At 38.6% G+C, this 22594-nt stretch overlaps 2 protein-coding genes across 5 annotated transcripts in view; both read left to right on the plus strand.

Annotated features, from left to right (window-relative positions):
* The window catches only part of LOC130921007 (monocyte to macrophage differentiation factor 2-like), a 28510-nt gene extending 19612 nt beyond the window's left edge, over window positions 1-8898 (plus strand). Inside the window, exon 8 of the mRNA XM_057844600.1 lies at window positions 1141-8898. Coding sequence (XP_057700583.1) covers window positions 1141-1344 — 204 coding nt within the window. The 3' untranslated portion in view covers window positions 1345-8898. The remainder of the gene's footprint in view (window positions 1-1140) is intronic.
* Window positions 8899-9720: 822 nt separating this feature from the next.
* The window catches only part of radil (Ras association and DIL domains), a 56721-nt gene continuing 43847 nt past the window's right edge, over window positions 9721-22594 (plus strand). For all 4 annotated transcript variants that reach the window (XM_057844049.1, XM_057844052.1, XM_057844053.1 and 1 more), the window contains exons 1-2: window positions 9721-10065; window positions 22467-22557. The gene's annotated coding sequence lies outside the window, so the exon portion shown is untranslated. The remainder of the gene's footprint in view (window positions 10066-22466; window positions 22558-22594) is intronic.

Genomic DNA, 22594 nt, shown 5'->3' on the forward strand with positions numbered 1-22594 from the left:
AGTTCATTGTTTTTCTTCAAACACACATTTGATTGGCTGATGACTTAAACCCCCTCCCACACACACACACACACACACAAACGCCCCCCCCCCCGCCCCCCAAACACCCCGCACAGCCCAAACAGAAGTACAACATGTCAACAACATGTCGCCTCCTCCACCTCCATCGAAGAGGAGGGATATTAGAAGTTTTTTTTCGGCCAGCAGCAGCCACTGTAAGTAATGTAAAAATACGTCAATGTTGTGAAGGTGGGGAACACGCCACAAATTTTGCTACTGAAAGTCCGACCTGCATCAGAGTTAGCATAACATTAAACTGTGTGAATTTGCTAACCTGCAAAACTTGAGCAAGAAGCTGCCTGGAGAGAAGTGTCCTCCTGTTAACGTTAATTAATCTGTGAGAAATGTCGTGAACCGATGTTTACCCCCTTCTCCCCAATTTTAATTTTTATTGTATTTATGTGGTCTTAAAGCAGTCCAAATGAGTTTTCATTTTTTGTTGAGTTTGGCTGTGCTTGTGGACAAAAGCAGTATCGTTTTAGATGAAAGAAGGTTCCATTTTTATTTATTTTTTTCATCCTTAATTAAGTTATATTTAATATATTCATTTAGACAGAAAATTGTTGATTGGTCTTAAGACAAATGTTTGTTTTTTTGCATTCCTGGATAGTTAGTTTGTATTTATTGTTTATGTTAATATAATTTATGCTCAAATATTGCAATGTATTTGCTAATACATCCAGGCATTTATTCTGGAAGTTTTCAAAATGTTTCTTTTGAAAACAAAATTTTGAATCGAACAGTGTATCACCTGAACCATACCTATCAATTAATTAGGTTCATATTTGTGAGAAATGTAGCCCTTATCCCTTGTCACCCAATCTGTTTTGTCTTATTATTGGACCGTCCCCAGCAAAAAATGTGCATGCAGGTTATGCTGTTATGTCGTCCCTACCAATGTTGAGACCAAACCTACGCCCTTGTTTTGGGCCAACTGAATTCATTTATCTTAAATTAATGAAGACTAAACAGTATCTCTCCTGGTGAAAGTGGTGCCCTCCAATGTGTCATTTCAAGATTTTTATACTAAAATAAAATATTTCCTTCCCTTTGCCTTGTTGCTCTGGCGGGTCCACTCAGCCGGAGCAGGCTGGCTTATGTGAGCTACTGCTGGGCGGCACCTTCTACTGCCTGGGCATGGTCTTCTTCAAGAGTGACGGCATCGTGCCTTTCGCCCACGCCATCTGGCACCTCTTCGTGGCTACTGGTGCCGCCGTGCACTACTACGCCATCTGGAAGTACCTCTACGTCCTGCCAGCAAACCCGGTCCGTATCTCCAGATGACAGCGCAGCTGAGGGAGACCCCGCCTCCATTATGGAATATTCCGGTCCATTCCCAAGTAACTGTGGTTTGTCCTGTGGGGGAAACCGCATGTCACATCCAGTGTCTTTTGTGTCAATTGTTTACACTGTGCTGGAGCAGGCGCTTCTCAACTGGTTGCACTTTGAGGGTGTTTTTGTTTGTGGGAGTTTTGAAGGCGCCTTACAGCCTTTTATGAAGCCTCTTCACGACAACTTGTGGCTGTTTTTTTTTATTTTTGTTTTTTTTTTTTGCTACCATGCTTTTTCTCTAATGGTTATGTTTATTTTTACTCTGCAAGGTGGCAAGCAATCATTCATGACGAACTTAAAAGATTGCAGTTACAGTAACTGTGTGACACATTGCGATGTCACTGGGTAGGTTATTTCCAATGTGTTTTCTTTTCAATTTCAATTGTGCAAGGTGGCAGTTATTATGTCTAACTTGCGAAAAACAATCATCTGACAGCAATTGTATAGTATGTCACATAAACACAGATGCATGACAGAATCTTTAAGGAGATTATATCTGACTTGATTGTGTATATAATTTCTAAAGTGCAATAGGCCAGTTATCATGAGTTACTGGCAAGGAATGATCACATTATTGTAATTTTATATACACTGCGTGGTGGGACCAATTTGCTTTTCTTACTTTGTGGATTTTTTCCTCACTTTTCACTTCATTTGTATTGTGTAAGGTGGCAGCCATCATGACTAACTGACTAGAAATGATTGCTTTACAGTAATGTATGATGCGTCTACAAGACAATGCGTGACTATTTTTGAGCTGATTGTTCACTTTATTGCTAATGAGCAATGTTTCAGTAATAAGTAACTGGCAATGATCTTTACGTTACAGTAATACATGTTGACACGGCAATGCCGACTAAAAACTGGATGATTTCTAGTTGTTCATTTTTTGCACAATTACTATTGTGCAGTGTGACATTTCAGTCTATATGGCAATAAACCATTGCACTGCAGTAATTATATGACACTAGTGCTGCGATTAATTGGTTAACTCGAGTGATTCGATTACAAAAAAGATTCGAATTAAATTTTGCTGCTTCCAGTGTTCGTTTGAATTAAGTGGCGTTGTAATGCTTTGTTTTGAAAGTGTTTGCATTTAGTTTTATTGATATGGGTGGATACACGGCCCTATAGTGGCAACAGTGAATATGACATAACTCATTTCACATGGCTGAATCCAGCTGCTCCCTGTTAAGACCAACATACGCTAAGTTTTTGTTTGAGCTAATGTTTTTTTTTTAATGCATTCGTAATTTAGTTTATACTAGGGCTGTCAAATGATTAAAAATTTTAATTGAGTTAATCACAGCTTAAAAATTAATTTATCTTAATTAATCGCAATTCAAACCATCTATAAAATATGCCATATTTTTCTGTAAGTTTTTGCTGGAATGGAAAGATAAGACACAAGAAGGATATATACATTCAACATACTGTACATAAGTACTGTATTTGTTTATTATAACAATAAATCAGCAAGATGGCATTAACATTAACATTTTGTTAAAGCGATCCAGGGATAGAAAGACTTGTAGTTCTTAAAAGATAAATGTTAGTACAAGTTATAGAAATTTTATATTAAAACCCCTCTTAATTTTTTCGTTTTAATAAAATTTGTAAAATTTTCAATCAAAAAATAAACTAGTAGCCCGCCATTGTTGATGTCAATAATTACACAATGCTCATTGTGCTGAAACCCATAAAATCAGTCGCACCCCAGCGCCAGCAGAGGGCGATAAAACACAATAAAACACAAGTAACAAGTAGACATGACACTGCTGTCATTTTAATCTGTTTGAGCGGGGCATGTGCGTTAATTGCGTCAAATATTTTAACGTTATTAATTTTAAAAATTAATTACCGCCCGTTAGCGCGATAATTTTGACAGCCCTAGTTTATACATATATTTAGCCGTTTTTATGGGAATATGTGATAGAAATATTTGTTAAAAACATTGTAAATAATAATAATAATTTTTTAAAATTGCATTTTATAGCATTTAAGCTAGCATACTTTTGCTATGTAAGTTACCCAATTGTTCATCGATTATTCGACTACTAAAATAATCGATAGCTGCAGCCGTGTATGATACATCGACATTACAATCTGTGAATGAATTTCTTTTGAATTTTGTGGAGCATTTGTAGTGGTTGTGTTTATTTCTACTGTGCCAGGTGGCTAGTTATCACCCCCTCCCCTCCAAAAATACTTGCATTTATTACAATGCATGATGTTGCTTAACCCAATGTGCCATGTACTGTATTTATTTATGCATTTTAAATCATTGTAGATCTGATTATTTCCAGTCATTACATTTATTTCTATTGTGCGAGGCGGTTATATAGTAATCATGAATAACGGAACAAATGTAATTAAAGTGACTGTAAGACACGGCACTGGACTAATGTCTGATTGTATGACCAAATGTTTTATATTTTAACTGTATCATTTCTAGTGGTTGTGTTCATTTGGATTGTGCAAGAATGGCTTCATATGAGCTTGCTGCCAGTTGAGAACCACTGCACAGTAGTATCATCACTGTTTTTACTTGATCTCCTATTTTAAATACGAGTGCTTTGTGCTTTCTGTTGTCATGGTGATTTATAAATCAAGCATGATTGTTTTTAATATTTAAATTGTCAATTTAATATATTTGTATTCCTAGAGAGGTTTTCACCAGTGTGCTTCCATTATAAGTTGAAAGTGAAACAGTATGTAACATTTCATACAGTATTTTTTCAAGCTTTTATTTCAATTGCAACAAATCCACACTGCCAGATGTTTATTTATTTATATTATTTCATTTATTTTATTTATTTTTTTACGTAAACAGCAAAGGTTTTAAAACACCAACCCTAAGTTATCTTCCTTTAAATGCAGCCTCTGAAAGACATAATTTCAAGAAGCCTTTAAATGACGACATCTGTATTATGCCTTCAAATGTGGCCTCCGAAGAACACATTTGATTCTGGATTTTTGTGTCATTCTATAACATATTTACCCTGTGAGCTTTTGAAGGAACTTTTTATTTGGGCGAGGTCATTGGATGTCAAAAGTTGCCTTGTCTAGTTTTCGGAGGCCCACAAAACACAAGTTTGTTAATTGCCACCACCCTTGTGTTTAAAACGGATATTTCCTTTTGGTGTTCTAATCCCTTTTGCATGCTGTTTACGCATTGAATGTGAAAGCAAAGCAGAACAACGTACAGTACGTACGCTTTGTATAGTTGTAGAACAATCTAAACAATGGCATCTCAGGTGCGTGAGTGGTACACCATCCGAAAAATGAATCCAAAGCCTCTGGTCTATGTTTACACGTGAATCCACGACTTTAAAAAAAGAACTCTATATCCAGGTATATTACATATATGTTATGGCTGGGCAGCGGTTCAAATTTTTATTCACAATTAATTGTTTCCTGAGATGAAGCAGACAAAAGACTCCAGTTGAGTCTGTGTGCTGAGTAGATTTAACCCCTTCAGACACGCATTTCTTCTGCTGAGCAATAAAAAAAAAACGTCTTCGCTGATTTTTACTCTACCCAAATACCAGAAAAAGTACATTTTTTTGGTCAGGGATACAGTGGTATGAAGAAGTGTCTGAACCTTTTGGAATTTCTCACATTTCTGCATAAAATCCCCATCAAATGTGATCTGATCTTTGTCAAAATAACACAGTTGAAAAAAAGTGTCTGCTTTAACTAAAACCACCCAAAATTTTTAATCAGGATAGTATGCAAACAATGACAAAAGGGGGGGGGGGGGATAAGTCAGTGAGCCATCACATTTAATGTGTTGTATTTTGCCAAAACTGTGTTGTGTCCAACTACCTTTTTGCGAACATTAAATGAGCAACAATGTTTTTTTAGACGGTAGTGGCTTCCTCCGCGGGGTCCTCCCATGAACAACATTCTTGGCTACAGTTTTACATGTAGTAAATGTGTGCACAGAGATTTTAGACTGTGCCAGTGATTTCTGTAAGTCTTTAGCAGACACCATATGGCTAATTTTTACCTCTTTGAGTATTCTGCACTGAACTCTATGTGTCATCTTTGGTGGACGGCCACTCCTTGGGAGAGAGGCAACAGTGTCAAATTCTCTCCCATTGTAGACAACTTCTCTGACTGCCGATCGATGAACATCTAGACTTTTAGAGATGGTTTTGTATCCTTTCCCTGCTTTATACAAATCAACAATCCTTGATCGCAGGCCTTCAGACAGCTCTTTGACCGAGCCATGATGCACATCAGACAATGCTTCTCATCAAGAAAATTCTTAACAGGTGTGTGTTTTATAGTGGGCAGGGGAGCTTTAAACCACTCATCAGTGATTGGGCACACACCTGACTTAAATTGTTTGGTAAAAATTGGTTTCAATTGCTCTTTCAGTCTCCTTAGGCAAAGGGTTCACTTACTTATTTTTCCCCTTCTGTCATTGTTTGCATGCAATCCTCATTAAAATATGATACCCTATAAATGTTTGTGTGGGTTTAGTTAAAGCATACACTTTTTTTACATCTGTGGGATTTTGACATAGATCAGATAACATTTGACAGTGATTATATGCAGAAATGTGAGAAATTAAAAAAGTTTCAGATACTTTTTCATATGACTGTCTTTCATGCTTTTATTGGTATTTTTAATGTTAATATCATCTTGTTTTTGATGACAAATATGCACTTACGTTTGCCTTTTTGACGTTGCGTTTGGTCTCAGCCATTTTCAAATATCCAAAAATAGCAATGACGGTGTGCTAAACCTTATGATCTGATTTCGATGGGTAAATTTTCATCCAATCATCTACCACAAGTGGCAATGGCAACTAAATTCAGTGTATTTATTGATTTAGAGACGCGAACGCGTCATGTCCTTCAGCAGCATGCTCAGGTCTGAAGGGGTTAAAACACAACAGCTATTAGTAGTATTACAAACTCAATACGACTTCATTTATTGAGTGGAGGGGATACACCTAATAACCGATAGGACAAGAAGAGGGAACACAGGACAGATTTGAGTATACATAACTATTACTACTGTATATTGTATAACTTTTGAATTTATTGTTTTGTGTGCATGACAATGTCATAATCACAGTCAATCGCAAAGAATCTCATGCTATTATTTGCAAGTAAAATTAATTACTGCCTAGCCCTGATATAAACATTGTTGTAATGCAAACTTTACCCACTTGGACAAGTGTAGGGCATGGAAGCGAACTTTCCTTTAATTCCAGATTCCAATGTGTAGAGAAATTCTCTGGATGCCTCAGAGGAGACAAACGAAAGGGTTAAAGAGTAAAACTGGGGTTTAGGGTTAGGGATTCATATTAACATAAATCAAAGAGGGATTTTCTTTGTTTTTTCAAGAATACCAGTTTGACCAAATGTCTTTATTTTGGGACGTGACCTGATCTTTATGTTGAATGTTCTAGATTTTTCAATTCATAACCTTTCTTATTGCTATTTCAAGAAATTAAAAGTGCAATTTGCCGGGAAGCGCTTCCATGCCTTACTTGTATTAGAAAAGATATTTATTTTCCAAGCAAATAAAGTTTAAACTTTGTCAGTTGTTCACGCAATTCCTCTTGTAACTCCTCATGGCACTCCACGAACTCATTTTGTGGCTTGCATGCGACCTCACTACTTCTTGTATGTCTCAAAGTGAATCCACAACTCCTTGTGTGTTCTTCCAGAAATTTGGGTGTGTTTCTCTCTGCCTAGTGAGATTGTGCAGCTACTGAGATTGTCCTTAATTTCTTTTGTCTGTGTATTGCTTCTGTGCTGTGACAAGCCGCCATGATGCTTTTAGCTTTTCTATCTCTCTTGTAATAAAAAAGAAGAAACAACAAAAAACAAGCTTTTTCACGTAGTTTTACATCCCGACTCGGCACTTCTGTCAGTTTTATGCTCATTAGGAGCTGATTTTATTCCCAAAGCTGAAGGCGCACTTTGGAGTGATGACTCAGCAAGTATTTTGTGATGTGGCACAACAGCATAAAAACAATGTAATTTAGAGGAGAACATAAAGCGGTGAAAGCTTTGGTGCAAGCTCTTGCAGTTTCCTTAATTGTTTCATTACACACAAATGTACTTCGTATGAAAACATCGGTTTTGTGAACATAAACAAAACAAAACATTTTTATAAATTGAATGTTATACGTAAATTCTGATCCTGAAGGGAAAATTATCATAATTATTGATAATATCAATAATAACCGTCATTTTATTGCATGTTTTTATGAATGGTAAAACAACCCCATTCTATTATTTTCCAAACAGTCACACGTATATATTTTGAGCAAATAGACGTATGGATTAAATGTAATTATAAATACCAAAATAAAGGAAATATACTGTGTATATAGATTATTAGGAACTATAAAATATATTATACATTCAGGATCCATATTTGGTAAAATAAATGTGGAAAATGAAGTACAACCAAATATTATAAATAATAATTGTTACATATTGTTTTAAAATATTCAGGAAAAATATATGAAATAAAAGAGGCTTATTGGATTATTTTCACGCAAGTCACTAATGCCACATAAAACCAAGAACCTAGCAGTAATGAATTAAGGTCATTAGATTTCACTTTTCTCAGGGGCTATAATTAATTAGTTAATTGAAGAGTATTTGCGCAGGAATTATATTTGAAAATTTGTTTTGAAAATGTTTCTGCAACAATCTTACAGAAAGTGCATTTATCATCAATTTCAGTGAATTTAGCAAATGACCCATCTGATTGGGTAGAAAATACCGGGTTTTTGAAATATTTTTAAGTAGTGCTGGAACGATTAATCGATTAACTCGAGTAGTTCAAGTAGAAAAAGCTTCGAATTCAAATTTTTTCCGCTTCGAGGATTCGTTTAGTTAGAGTGGCGTTGTAATGGTTTGTTTTGAAAGTGTTTGCATTTAGTTATACTGATTTGGGTGGATACACTGTCCTCTAGTGGTAACAGTGAATAACTCATCTAACATGGTGTCAAGTCTCGGAAGTCATGATAGTCTTTTTTGTTTTGTTAGTGCAGAATTTCCTGCTTTTATTTTGGTAGTGGCATTCCGCCTGGTTTCCAACTTTACTTCCTGCTCTTCCCAATCAGGCTGATCATATCCACATGTGATCCATTGTATATATAGTCTGCACCTTACCTTGCCCTGTGTCGGTTCGTCTTGTATCCTGCCATGTTCCGTGTTATCAGCTCATGTAAGCCATTTCTTGACTAAAATTTATGTTGGGTTCAAATGCCCTTTTTGTTACTTTGTTGACTTCGCTCAAATTTTTGGTATCCAGCAAGCGCTGGGATTTTTTTGTTGTCTCTTTTGAACTCCTATGAACTGAAAATAAATATTTTTGTTGAAACGGAACATTCGTGCATTTGGGTCCTAAGTGAATCTTTGTCACATGGCTGCATCGAGCTGCTCCCTGTTAGGCTCAACAAAATGTTGTAAGTTTTTGTTTGAGCTAATGATTCTTTATGCATTTGTAATTTAGTTAAGAGGTATATTTAGCAGTCTTTTGTGGGAATATGTGTTTGAACGACTTAAGAGCACTGTAAAAACAAAATTTGGCATTTTATAGCATTTAAGCTAGTGGACTTTTGCTAAGCAGGTTCGCTGATTGTTCTTCTGTTGTACTAATAAAATCCTCATTTATTATTATTCTTATTATTATTTATTATTTTTTATTACCGTTTGAGGCTAAACGCAGGTAATATAAATTATTTTTAAATGCATTTATTGCTCTCGTGAAATGAAAGTGCAATCCTGCATAGCTTGAAAAAACACTCAGGAATTTTATTTTGTATTCACATTTAATGCTCGTTTGAAAGTGCAATCTCAGCAAGCCTTTGTTTTGCATCTCCAAAAATTCATTCTGCAACGCATGAAATGTTCCTAATCTGATTACTTGATTATTCGAACTAATTGATGGATTAATCGATTGTTAAATAATCGAGACCTGCAGCCCTAATTTCAATTGTTAATTCATTGGCCGCCATTGGCAGCGAGAAACGTACAACCATTTTGATTGGGGGTTCTGGCGGCGATTTTTCGATATAAATCAAATTGGATTGAATGTCTATCGCCGTCAATGTATAGTCAGAATAGTCATGAAAATCCCTACCAAGATGATCAATGATATTTTTGTAATTTGCTGAGTGCCAGCGGGCCGCAGATGGCCAGCGGGCCTTATTTATGACACCCACCGACATAATACGGTGATGGTTGATGCATTATCGCTGCTATCCACGAGAGGGCGCTGCTTCCGTTTTCACTTGGGCTCGCCCTCTGGCAGTGTGTCGGGTGGCGCTCGGCTATTTCCGTCACCACTCGGCTCTCGTACTCAAACTGCCGTGGACGGTGGAATGCGGTTGCCGGGAGCAAGTGCAGTGGGCATTGCCGGCCAGGCGCCGCAGATGTAAGCACAGCGCCCGGTGCTCGCCGCGGCTGCTCGGTGTCTAACTTGCAGAGGCCTTTCTACGGGAGAAAGAAGACTGTCGTACCCCTGCTTCAGTCATTTTTGAGGAGAAAACCGACCCGGAATGAGAGCCTCGGAGGAGACCCCGGCATCATGGATATGGAGCCTTGCATTGCAGACTGCCACCGGCGGAGGACCACCACGGCAACTTTTCGGCTCTATTTTATCCACCTGCTGTAAAACATCACACCTGAGGTGCGTTACGGTTATGTTTCGCTCCCAATTCACGACGGAGGCTGGTCAGGCAATTTAGCAGACACACCTGCTCGTTAGGAGACCTCCGCGGTGCTACGTCGCCGCCTCCGCCGAGAATGACGCCTCGTTGCGCGGATTCATTTTGGACTATTGTCCGCTACGGTATGTGGCTGCGCCGGTTGCCACTAGCGACCATCTGCTCAACACACTGAGGTGCAAAAATCTGAAATGGTGTGAATGCTGAGAGACGTACGCGACCTAATCGAGTAAATGCTGAATGTCTCCCAATAGTGCTGAATTTATCAAGATATGCTGAAGAATATTGAATTGATGCTGTTGCACATTAAACCTCTTCGAAGTGTGACGGGTCAAGCGTTTCCAAGACTGCTAATAGTTGTCAAAACATTGAATGAATACTCAGACGTTGCCATTGTGCATGTAATACCACGACCGTGTGAATGCTGAGAGACATCCTAATTGACCTTTTTGAATGAAATCCCCGAGTTCCATAGTCACAGTAATGCGGAATAAACTCCCTGCTGAGAAATCCAACATATGCTGGTTTCTGAACCAACGAGACTAGCACAAAAAATATTTTGTTACTGGTCTTGCTGGTACAAAATGCAGCATATGCTGGATAATTTAGCAGGGCTGTTGGAGAGCTAAATGAAATTACATTGTTTTAAATCATAACCACTTTCTCATCCTTCAAAAAATACTGGGAAGGTACCAGTACTAGTAATGGCTGACTTTCAGTATTCAAGTGTATATAAGACACAAAGTACAACCCACACAATAGCAGCTTTAGCCATGCTTAAGTGAATTGTTACTTCTCAGCCCAAAAAACACGTTGAAGGAATGATGTGACTGAGACCAGCATTTAATTTAAACATGTTGGAGAATATCCTGAATTTCAAAACTGAGAAACGAAACAATGTTCTCAATGTAGGGAATGTAATTGCTGGAAAGCGGGAGCTTTGAGTGTATCATTATTTTCATGCCTTATTATTTGTCTATAAATTGAGAGGGGATGGGCAAATACTTTGAATATTAATTGAGTGGGAGGGATCATTGCCCTCTGCATTTGAGTGAATCTTAAAAGTTGAGCATTGACAAATTTTACAAAAACATCCACTGAATGGATGTTGAGACATTTGCATATTTACACTTAAAGCAACACTAGGTAACTTTTCAGTTTTGGTTTGATATAAGCGACATGGTTGGACAAAAGCGGAAGTGTTTTTCCTTAAGGAAGACTGCGTCAGCGCACAGAGTTGTAAAATCCTGATCTCCCGGTTGCCTGCTGATGCATTAAACATTTCTGTTTCTAGTGGCTGTGTGAAAGATGACTAGGTAGACAGATGAGTGAGGTAATGAATCCAGTTGTTGCTAAACAATTGCATATGACGATGTTTACAATGAAAAACGTTTGATGTTGTAACTTATACCCCCACCAACAGTCCGACCCCCTCTGGGCCAATGTTTATTCTTGAGGGTCCTTTTATCTGTGTATCCTCCCTTTTTCTTTTATTTTGTCTCCATTAGGCATATGCCGGTACCAGTTTCATGGTATACCGTGGTATGAAAACGTCACGGTTTCTTAATCACTAAAATTTTCAGTCATACCATAGCTATGGTATTTGCCAGAGCCGTATAAAGAGTCGCGACACTCTTTGTTCTCACCGCCGGTGGTCACGTGGTTCAGGAGGCTGTAAGTAGTTCCAAGCACAAGCAGCTCTGTAGTGGTTTGCAATGGAACTGACAGCGGTAATTGTGACATTTATAGAAAAATTGATAAAATCAAATATCTAAGTACTTGTTTGATTTTGTCATTACATTATGACATATGTAAGTGCTAGTTTTACATTTGGAGTGGTCAGGCGACAACTGAAAACTATGTAAACTCTAACGCAGAAGGGAACTTTCCCATGTTGTGGAGTGAAAGTATCATGTTTCTGTTAGAATGAGCACGGAAAGTCGACTTTTACATTGAAATGCAAGATGATTTAGGTTTTTCTTTTTTCACAACTAGAATACTGTTTTTCCAGAGAATGTCTAGATTTCCTTGATTCACCTAGCTGTGGTAATATAGTATTAAAGATAACTGCATCTATAACATATTTTGTTCCCTAATTCTAAGTGGTAGTTCCAAGTTTGTTTTGTCGCATTGACATATAAAATCACTTGTTTCCCCAAAAGTTTGGGTTTGTGGTCACGACTTTTAAATTCCATTTTCCACTTTTCTTTCCTGTTACACTTTCTAATGCTTATATACGTATATATGTGTGTACATTTTCCTTTTTATTTTATACTTAGTTTGACCTGAAACAAAAATAAATGACTTTTAACAAATATTTCCTGCATAACTTAACTACATTTTGAATATAGCCTCTAATTTTAGCAAAACCAAACCTGTACCTCTTTAAAGGCATTTTTCATTTTGGACATTGCAACACAAAATGCTTACAAGACAGGAACAACATTTTATGATTTTCCTCAACATGGTGTAATGTATACCAATAACAACTCATTGCCCTTTGATAAAGAAAATCACATTATTCATTGAACAATTGGTGAGATTGATTTCATGGTTCATTGTTTACACCTAACATTGTATAGATCAGTGGCCTATGATGGTTTGTTGTGCAGCATGGTTTCACCAAGAGCAGCAGAAAAATGGATTGCAATGGTCAGTCATCAAAACATGAAATAAAAGTGGTTTTTTTTTTGTTTTTTTTGTTTTTTTTTTGTTTGTCTGTTGCTATTTAAAAATAGGCTTAGTGCCCACAGCCAGCAGTGACCATCAGCAGGCACCAACAACAGCTTGATGTGGATCATGAAAATGTAACCTAAAAAAATATTTAATTTTTTATTTTAAAAAAATGTCTATTTGTTTACATCACTTTTCAATCTATACACATCTCTGAAATATAATCATGTCAAACATTTTGGTGTAAAGAATACAGGTTGTCATGCATTGACTTGGTACTCTTTCATGAGGGGGATGCCTTACTTCAAAGCTTACAAAATCGGGCTAATAAGCACGTGAAAGCTGGTCGTCTACCAATACTCACAAATACAGATGAGTGTGTATGTCACAAACAGCATCTGAAAGAGTTGACAATTTAAAAGGGGTAGTGACTTAATGAATTTATCCCTGCCGATACATTCCTAGTTAGCAGACTCGGCTTAAAAAGGAGAAAATCGCTTGTCAACCAAGATAAAATATATGTATGATTACGCCACTCACATACAAATAAAGCTCAACATGTGCATCATTAAGCCCCTCTGATAGAATACAGACTGTTGAAAATTCAAAAGGGATCGTTTTTTTTCATCAACTTACCTCCGAATATACTTCACAGCCAGCCATTCGTATGAATGCGGTCCGCCCTCGTCGAAGCCATGTTTAGAACTACCCGTGGCTCCACTATCTGAAAAACCCGGAAGTAAAATTGTATAATGGATCCCGATGGAAGTGTCGTAACACTCTTAATATATGGCACTGGTATTAGCTATTTTTGAGGTCTGAAAAATGTTGCGAGAAATCCGTGGCTTGGAACGGCAGCGCTCAACCATCCCCTTCCAGATGTTGCTCTGTGCAGTGTATGTCAGTGACACTACACCTGAGCCTTTTCCCCGCTCAAAAATAGACAAAGTCGGTAGCATGGGAGTACTTCAGCTACCGAACAGAAATAGACGGCCGCGGCTTAGAGGAGGAAGGACAGCTGACGTGCAGGCAACACCTCCAACATGATTTCACATTTACGTGATCATCATCCGTCACTTTACACTAAATTTAAGTAAACGCTGTCATGAACTCGTCCCACCAGCTACGAGAGTTCACTCAAGCTGGTTTGGTGTGTAGTGTGTCTAGCGATGATAAAAGAAATACTGAAACATAAGTTTGTCAACAAGGCAGCTAACGTGGCTAATTACCGTGCCAAGATGGCTAACTAGTTTCCTCTCTTAGCCTACTTTTGTAATGCCTTCCGCCATTGTAAACATCTGCCAATTTGCAAGTATGTTGTGAAAAGAAAAGAAAAAATCCTGTTCAATGGAAAACAGTATTTTTGTTTTGTTTTGTTTTTTTAACCAGTCTCAAAGTAGCACATTTTAGAGGTATAATTGCAATACCATGAAACCGCAGTATATTTAAGTTTATCATACCGTGAAAATTTCATACTGGCACATGCCTAGTCTCCATGGACAAAACTTGTCTCTTTTGTAGCTCTGCCATCTTTGCAGAATTTGCGCGAAAGTGTTTGACTCGACTTCCGTCTTTATAACGAATGAGGAAAGAGGGAAGTGACGTATGCCGTAAAGCAGTCAGCACATTCGTATTTGTGTTTTTTTTTTTATCTGGCAGGGTTCCAGCCACCCTCCTCAAAGTTAATTAGTACCGGAAAACGATACAGATCCCCCCTCAGGCCATAATAGAGGTGTCATTCAACTCGTTGTCAGTCGACATATTACAATGAAAATATTTTATAAAGGTTGAAAAGTTACCTAGTGTTGCTTAAAGTATTGCAAGCATACATGATGTGTCATAACTTCAAATACTGAGAGTTTAGAATCCACACCACACTGGCCTGACACGGTTCTGCATCAGAACCATTTACAGCACAGGTGTCAAACCGATTCCAGAAAGGGCCAAGTGGGTGCTGGATTTTGTTCCAACCGATAACGCGCAGAGAGTTTAACCAATGAACTTCCTGCTGAAACAAGCAGCACCTGACAAAGTTGAACTGATTACACATGTAAAAGATCTAATTGGTGAAAAGGTGTCCTCTTCATTGGTTGGAAAGCAAACCTGCACCCATTTGGCCCTTTCTGGAATCGGTTTGACACCTGTGCTTTACAGTGTGAATGCTGAGAGTCAAAAATTGGCGTGACTGCTCCTGTTCAAAACACAAAACACTGAAGGAATACTGAGATGATGCTACTACACACATGACATTGTGAATGCAGAAAGTCAAGAATTTACACTGATGCTGTTTTTCATTAAAAAAAAAAACAATTTGTCGTTTAGATAATGAAAGCATTGCACTCACATACATAACCCTTACTCTTATATTATTTAGCGATACACAAATGCTACGCCCAAAAACTTTGTGAGTTCATCTCAAAGTTAAGAATGTCTAAAACCTGAATGAGGCTAATACCTGATGAGGGTAAAATAATTCACACTGACAGTGTTGTGCATCAAATTCATTTAGAGCATGAATGCTGAGAGTCATGTAAATGCAAATTGGAAAATTTTGTGAATACTGTATTGGACAAAGCCCTTGTTATGATGTGAATGTTGAGAGAGTAATATATTTCTTTTGTGTCCCAAAAATCTTAATGGTGAAGGCTAGCAACCAGAATTCACAAAGACACACCCATGTGTTAAAACCAGCGCTAGGCAACAATTAAAAAATTGTACCTGCAATTAAGACTATGAGATCCTTTCAATGAACTGCAATTAATCACACTGTCATATACACAAACCAATAATAAATTCAAAAGTAGCAAAGCAATAGGCATGGCCCAATCTGTCCTGAAATCTCTTTTTGACCTGTCGGTTATTAGTTGTATTACCTACCCTCGCCAAATTAAAGGGGAAGTTAAGAATTTTTTACATTACGCTTAATCTTCGGGTTACCCGTAGTTTAATTATTCGGTGGAGATGATTTCAACAAATTCCGTGCAGTTAGTTAGTTATAAGCTTCAGGGCTCTTGAATGGCTAAGCTAGCGCTAGTTAATTGGCCCATCCTAGCATGCCAATAAAAAACTATATGCACGCATGAAATCACTGATGACCCATTCAATCAATAGTGTTGGCTATGTTTTCAGGATGAAGTTATTAAATCTTAGCATTTCATGTCAATAACTGTAGTATGAACAACAACATTTGTAATCCAGCAGCTCTGTAGGTAACAGGCTGCAGAGCGGAGTGATATTTTTTCCACCGGTGTGTTTATGTTGTAGCCAGCAGCAGGTATCCACAGTTTGTATTGTTCCTCGTTCTTATTTGTGGAAAATCTCATTTGCCCATTTCGTCTATCTGTTTCCACATCCTCTGAATGCGCGTTTCACAATGTTGCTGCTCTCTAGTCAAGACTCAGTAAATTGATGCTGCATTCGAGGATGGTGGGAGTTTTGGAAGTTGGAGTTTTCCAACCTCAGACCAGATAAATATCAGTGGAACGCAACTCGAACTGGGAGGTCCTAGTCGCGTAGGCTTAGCCGTCATTTTTCCTCCACTATTTGATCGCTTACGAGAAGGCATGTTTGCTGGAGGTCAACACGTCTTTTGATGACCAAAATAAAACACGCTTGGAACGCTTTGAGGTTGCAACTGGGTACCATCTGAGTGGGATAAGTCCGACTTCCCACCTTCCTCGAATGCAGCATGAGCACGAGTGGCCAAAGCACTCCTCTATATTGTGGTCGCATTACGCATTTAAATAAAGAGTCCAGCAGAAATAAAAGAATTACGGCAGTTTGGTGTAACATTGTTTTGGCCGCAAGGGTATTTTGAACAACGATCTGCATTTTGAATTTATTTGACTATGTTAAATTATGTTAATAACGTTTTTTATTGGCATGCTAGGATGGCACCATTGACTCGCATAAGTAACTAACAAACTGCACAGACTTTGTTGAAATCAACTCCACCGACAAATAAAACCTCAGCTAACTCGAAGATTAAAGGCTGAGTTATGTTTCTGTAGCAGACCTACGCCGTCAAGGTAGACCCGATCCACGACCCTCCACCGTAGCCTGACGTTCACCTCCACAGAATCCTGGCTGGGCGTCACATCAACGCGTGGTGATGCAAATGGACTGTGATTGGTCCGCTCAGACTTTTTCCGGTTCAGAGCGAAATAACCGCCATTTTCAAACATTGTTGTGCTACACGCAGAAATGGACCAACCGACGAGAGTATCATCGAAGAGGTCCGCAAGTACGACAAGCTCTACAATCTCTCGTCAAGACATTATAAAAATTACAAAATGGCAAGCAATACGTGGAAGGAGATTGCTGAAAATATGGGGCTGGAGGTCAGCGATTGCATAAAAAAATGGGAGAACATCCGAGACAAGTATGTGTGTTCTGAAGCAAATGGCCACACAAAGCGGTAACACAGTCAGCCGAAAACTGCCAGCTTTTTATCACTTTATGTCGTATTTTTGGTTGCTGCACTTTATTGTGTACATATGTTTGCTATGAGTCTGTGACTTACTTACATTTTACACTTCAAGTATATGAAGAATAAAGCACAGGTTTGGTGTCAAAAGAGTTGTTTTGATGTTTAATTTTCAACAAGAGACAGTTCACACACTATAAATACATCATCACTCATTGAGAGTTCCTCGGTGCTTTTATGATAACTAATGTTTACCATCAAGGTTTCCAACGCAGTTTGGGGAGTTCCATAGCCACCAGAAATCTGCTATGGCTTCCCACTGGCTGGTTGTAGGACACGGCAAAGAAATTGGACAAAATGCTGGACAACGCTGCTTGCTGGCTTCCACCTGCAGATGCTAGAATTTGTAATGTGACTGGTTATGATGTAAAATGCCAGTCTCTGTGCGGCATCGACAGTCAGACAGAACGCCTCCGCAATCGTCTTCTGCGTTGCCTGCGCCTCAACATTTGTATGATCAATATTTGTTGTTCAATGTTGATAAGCTGAAGATCCACATTCAAGGGTTCCAACTCCGTTGGCATTGTTGTGTAACCGGAAGAAAACAATAGGAAGTCGACAAGAGTCACCGAAAACCATACAAACACAATGCCATACCCCTCTAGTGGCTTGGTGGTGAATTCCAGAGCAACGCGTTCCCTTGCCGCAGAACTATCGAATGCTCATTGATGCCGTACTAGCTACGCCGTCATCGCAATGCGGAAGCATAACTCAGGCTTAAGCCTAATGTCAAAAATTCTGTATTTCCGCTTTAAGTCATCATGACCTTGTAACGCTACTTATATCTATGTTGCATTTAACAGTATAGTGGTATATGCAGTTGTAGTACATACATGTAGCACATTTTAAGTGAGCCCACGTGTTTGGTCCACCACTCTAATGGACAGCACATTGAAAATTTCGCTTTTCAGAAAACACTCAAATGAACCAGACGCAAGGCATAACTTTTTCTGTGGCGGTTCTTATGTTAATGCACGATAAAAAATATTAGTTGTGTGAATTCATTTGTGACTTAACTTGCACAGTCTTCGTATTACAACCCCAAGCAAAAAGTATGGAATCACCAGTCTCGGACGAGCACTCACTCAGACATTTTATTATGTAGAACAAACCCGGATAAAAAGCTTGAAAAAAATAATGAATTAGTTCAAAAGTGCAACTCGTTGGCATTCAGAAACAATAAAAAAAAATGAATAAAAAACATGGTGGTCAGTAAATGTTACTTTATTTTAGAGCAAGTGCAGAGAAATAAATATAGAATCACTCCATTCCGAAGAAAAAAATTAGAAAAAAGAATCACTCCAATTTTGAGTAGAAAATACAAACACACCTAGTCAATTTCCTTTCCTTAATTGGGCCCCTGCCTCAGATTAGATCTGCTCGTTAGTCAGCAGTTAAAAACAGTGCAGTTTTCACACCTTGGAGGGCTGCTGGACCAAGTGGATTCAGAAGAGTCATGGCTCCAACAAGAGAGATGTCTCTTGAGACCAAGGAGAGGATCATCAAACTTCTTGCAGAAGTTAATGCTACATGTATGGTTGCCAAAGATGTGGGCTGTTCACAGTCAGCTGAATCAAAAATCTGGACCAAGTACAAACAGCATGGCAAGGTTGTTAAAGTTAAGCGTACTGGTAGACCAGGACGACATCCAAACGTCATGACAAACAACTAAAGGCCATATGTCTTGAAAACAGAAGATGTACAACAAGACAAATGAAGAAGAAATGGGAGGAAGCTGGAGTCAAGGTATGTGACAGAACTGTGCAAAATCGCCTAAAGTAAATGGGATTTTCATACAGGAAAGCTAAAAGGAAACCATCATTAGCCACGTTTACATGCTGACTTTTATTCATACCGATTCAAATCATTCCGAATGGGAATTTCACATCAGCTGTTTACATGTCACTTCATCTATTCCGATCCAGCGTTTACATGTGACTGCCTTTATTCCGAAAGGATGTTTGACAACTGCCGTCTGACATGCGCAGATTAATCAAAACAAAGCGTCACGTTGCAAAACATGGAGATCGATCGTCAGATCAGCTGCTGTTTTAACTTTTCGAGTGGAAACAAAACTTAAGAATGACACGCCGTTCATTTAAAAAGTTGTGTGGGTGCCCTGTGCGTGTGCTTGGAAGCAATGTTGCAAGTGACGTTACTTACGTCACCAAGTGATGTCACCACGTCAGTACGGAGCATGTGCAGAAAGAACCCAACCAGACACCATTCCGCTTCCCTGTTTACATGATATAATTTTACTTCTAATCGGTTTGGGAAAAGGAATATTCCACCCCTGTGAAACGGAATGAAATTCCATTCGGTTTGGGCCTGTTCTTTCCGAATGAGGTGTTTATATGGAACACATTTATTCGGTTTGAACAAATATTCCAATTGTAATTGGAATATTTGGCTCCATGTAAATGTGGCAACTGACACTTAAACAGAAAAGAACAAGACTGCAATGGGCTAAGGAGAGGCAATCATGGACTGTGAATGACTGGATGAAGTTTATTTTCAGTGATGAGTCAAGAATCTGCATTGGACAAGGTGATGATGCTGGAACTTTTCTTTAGTGCTGTTCCAGTGAGATTTACAAAGATGACTGTCTGAACAAAACATCTATATTCCTTCAGTCCTTGATGATATGGGGCTGCATGTCAGGCAAAGGCACTGGGGAGATGGCTGTGGTCAAATCGTCAATAAATGTTTATGCAAAGTTTAAATAGAAATTTTAGACAGCTTTCTAATCCCTTCAATTGAAAATATGTTTGCGGATAATGGAATAATTTTCCAAGATGACAATGCATCATGCCACAGAGCTAAAACTGTTAAAGCATTCCTTGGAGAAATACTGATCCAGTCAATGTCATGGCCTGCAAATAGCCCAGATCTCAACCCTATTGAAAACCTATGGTGGAAATTGAAAAAAATGGTCCACAGCAAGGCTCCGACCTGCAAGGATGATCTGGCAACTGCAATCAAAGAGAGTTGGCACCAAATTGATGAAGAATACCGTTTGTCACCCATCAAGTCCATGCCTCAGAGACTGCAAGCTGTCACAAAAGCCAGAGGTGGTGCAACTAAATACTAGAGATGTGTTTTGATTATTATTTCTTTGTTTGTTTCTCATGTTTCCATTAATTTTTTACCCTCAGAATGGAGTGATTCTATATTTATTTCCTTGCACTTGCTCTATAAAAGTCACATTTACTGATGACCACAATGTTTTTATTCATTTCTTTTTGTGTTTCTGAATGCTAAAAAGTTTCACTTTTGAACTAATTCATTATTTTTTCAAGATTTTTATTTGAGTTTTTTCTACATAATAAAATGTCCGAATGAGTGCTCGTCCCAGACTGGTGATTCCATACTTTTTGCTAGGGGTTCTATTAGGGTAAGTCTTATGTTTCAAGCATTCACTGTCATACTTTGAATTCAACCTTTATTGAGCAAATGCTGTGAGAGTTGTGTACTCAGAGTAAATATTATTGTACTCAATTTTTCCCTTTTGCTGTGATGCTGAAAGAATTGCCATTTTAACTCTAAATTCCTTCAGATTGTGATTGCTGGGAGTCAGGGATCTGCACAAGTATGAGTTCCTGTCCGAGAGTTCATGTTCATACCCTATTAGAGTGTGGATTCTGAGAGCCTAGCATTCACCTTGTCTGCTATTATTATCAGCGGGGAGTCCCCGATTGCGTCTGGGTGCTCTCAAAAGGGGTTGCGAGGGATGTAGGGAGGGTTGGAGGGGGATGTGGGCGGAGGTGTTGTTGGCGCTGACTGTGCAAGCGCTCCTGCTGCTGGGATAACGTGACTATTTTAAATGCCCGCTAATCCACACTAATCTGGCTACTTGGCCGCAGTTAACTCAAACCTGGGGACGGCAAACCCCTCCCACCTACGCATGTACACGCACACACACCTACACACAGAGACACACACACAGCCTCCATTTTGCCTTGGTGACCCACAAGATGGTGTTCTTGCTATGTAACACAGACATGTACAGAGTAGACCTGGCATGGGGAAAAAATGTGGCCACCATGAAGATATAATATTGGCGTAATATAGGCTACTACTATTGCATAACGTATTCACAAAATGCAGGTGATTGATATATGTACAGGGTGACCCAAAAACAAGTTTACACTCAGTTGACTGCTTGTTTAAAAGCCATTGAAACATATCTAAATAGGTTGAGAAAACTTTAGCTGTACCTGAATTGCTGCGTGCCGGTCTGACACCTACTGAGATTGCACATCTGGATATTCTCAGATTTGCTGCAGTCTACAAAGTTAAAAAGAAGCTGAAAGATACTGGAACAGCCTCACGAAAACCTGGGTCTGGAAGTGCCGATCTGTGCCGACCAAAAAGTTGATTGACAAGGTGATATGTGGCCACCCCAGAGTCCAGATCTCAATCCCCTGGATTATAGCATATGGGCAACTGTGGAGGACAGTACCTGTAAGAAGCCACAAACTTCTGTGGCAGCCTTGGAGAGGTCCATTGTTAGATCTTGGGAAAAGATGACAGCATCCTACATAAAGAAGCGTTCTGCTGGTGCCTGGAGGCTGTTGTGACACTTAAGGGAGGACACATTGAAAAATAGAGTGTACTGTACATGTTCTTTACAATAATGTATAATTTGTGATTAAATTCTAATTCTCAGATGAATAAACATGGCATTTAAGTTGTATTATGGCAGTGTAAACTTTTTTTTGGGTCACCCTGTAAATGTCTTTCCTGGCTGGTTGAAAAGGCGACTACAGCACACAAATAGAAATGATGATTATATGGAGAACATTGTATATTCTCGAGATGGTGTACTCAATTTGATTTTGCGGACATGCAAGTTGCTCATAGTAATGATTTTGAAATCTTTAATTGCTATTTTGTGGCCTTAAATGATGTCATTACTATCGAGTTAAGCCAGCATGTGATGTTCAACTTCTCCAGAACTTCTCAGTAAGGGGTAGAAGACATCACTTATTGCAGTTTCGAGTGAAGCTACAATTGGAATCATTTGGTTAGCCAGATGTACAAATTGTTCATAGAAAAGAACATATTTTTTGCCCACAAATTAGTGTATTACGGCCATAATTCAGATTTCTGTTCTCAAATGAGTACTTGGTGTAAGCAATACAAATGAAGTGAAAATCCTAAGCCTATTTGTTTATTTCAATGAATAAATTCAATCTGTTTCAGATACACACCCTGGGGGAAATGTTTGGCGAATGAAATGTGATTCAAAAAGAGTACCCTGGGATTCATGACCTGCCACTGAACTTATAACAAGGTACACACCCACACAAAATTACACTCACACACAAACA

The sequence above is a fragment of the Corythoichthys intestinalis genome, chromosome 8 (genome assembly GCF_030265065.1).
Source record: "Corythoichthys intestinalis isolate RoL2023-P3 chromosome 8, ASM3026506v1, whole genome shotgun sequence".
NCBI classification, from domain to species: Eukaryota; Metazoa; Chordata; class Actinopteri; order Syngnathiformes; family Syngnathidae; genus Corythoichthys; species Corythoichthys intestinalis.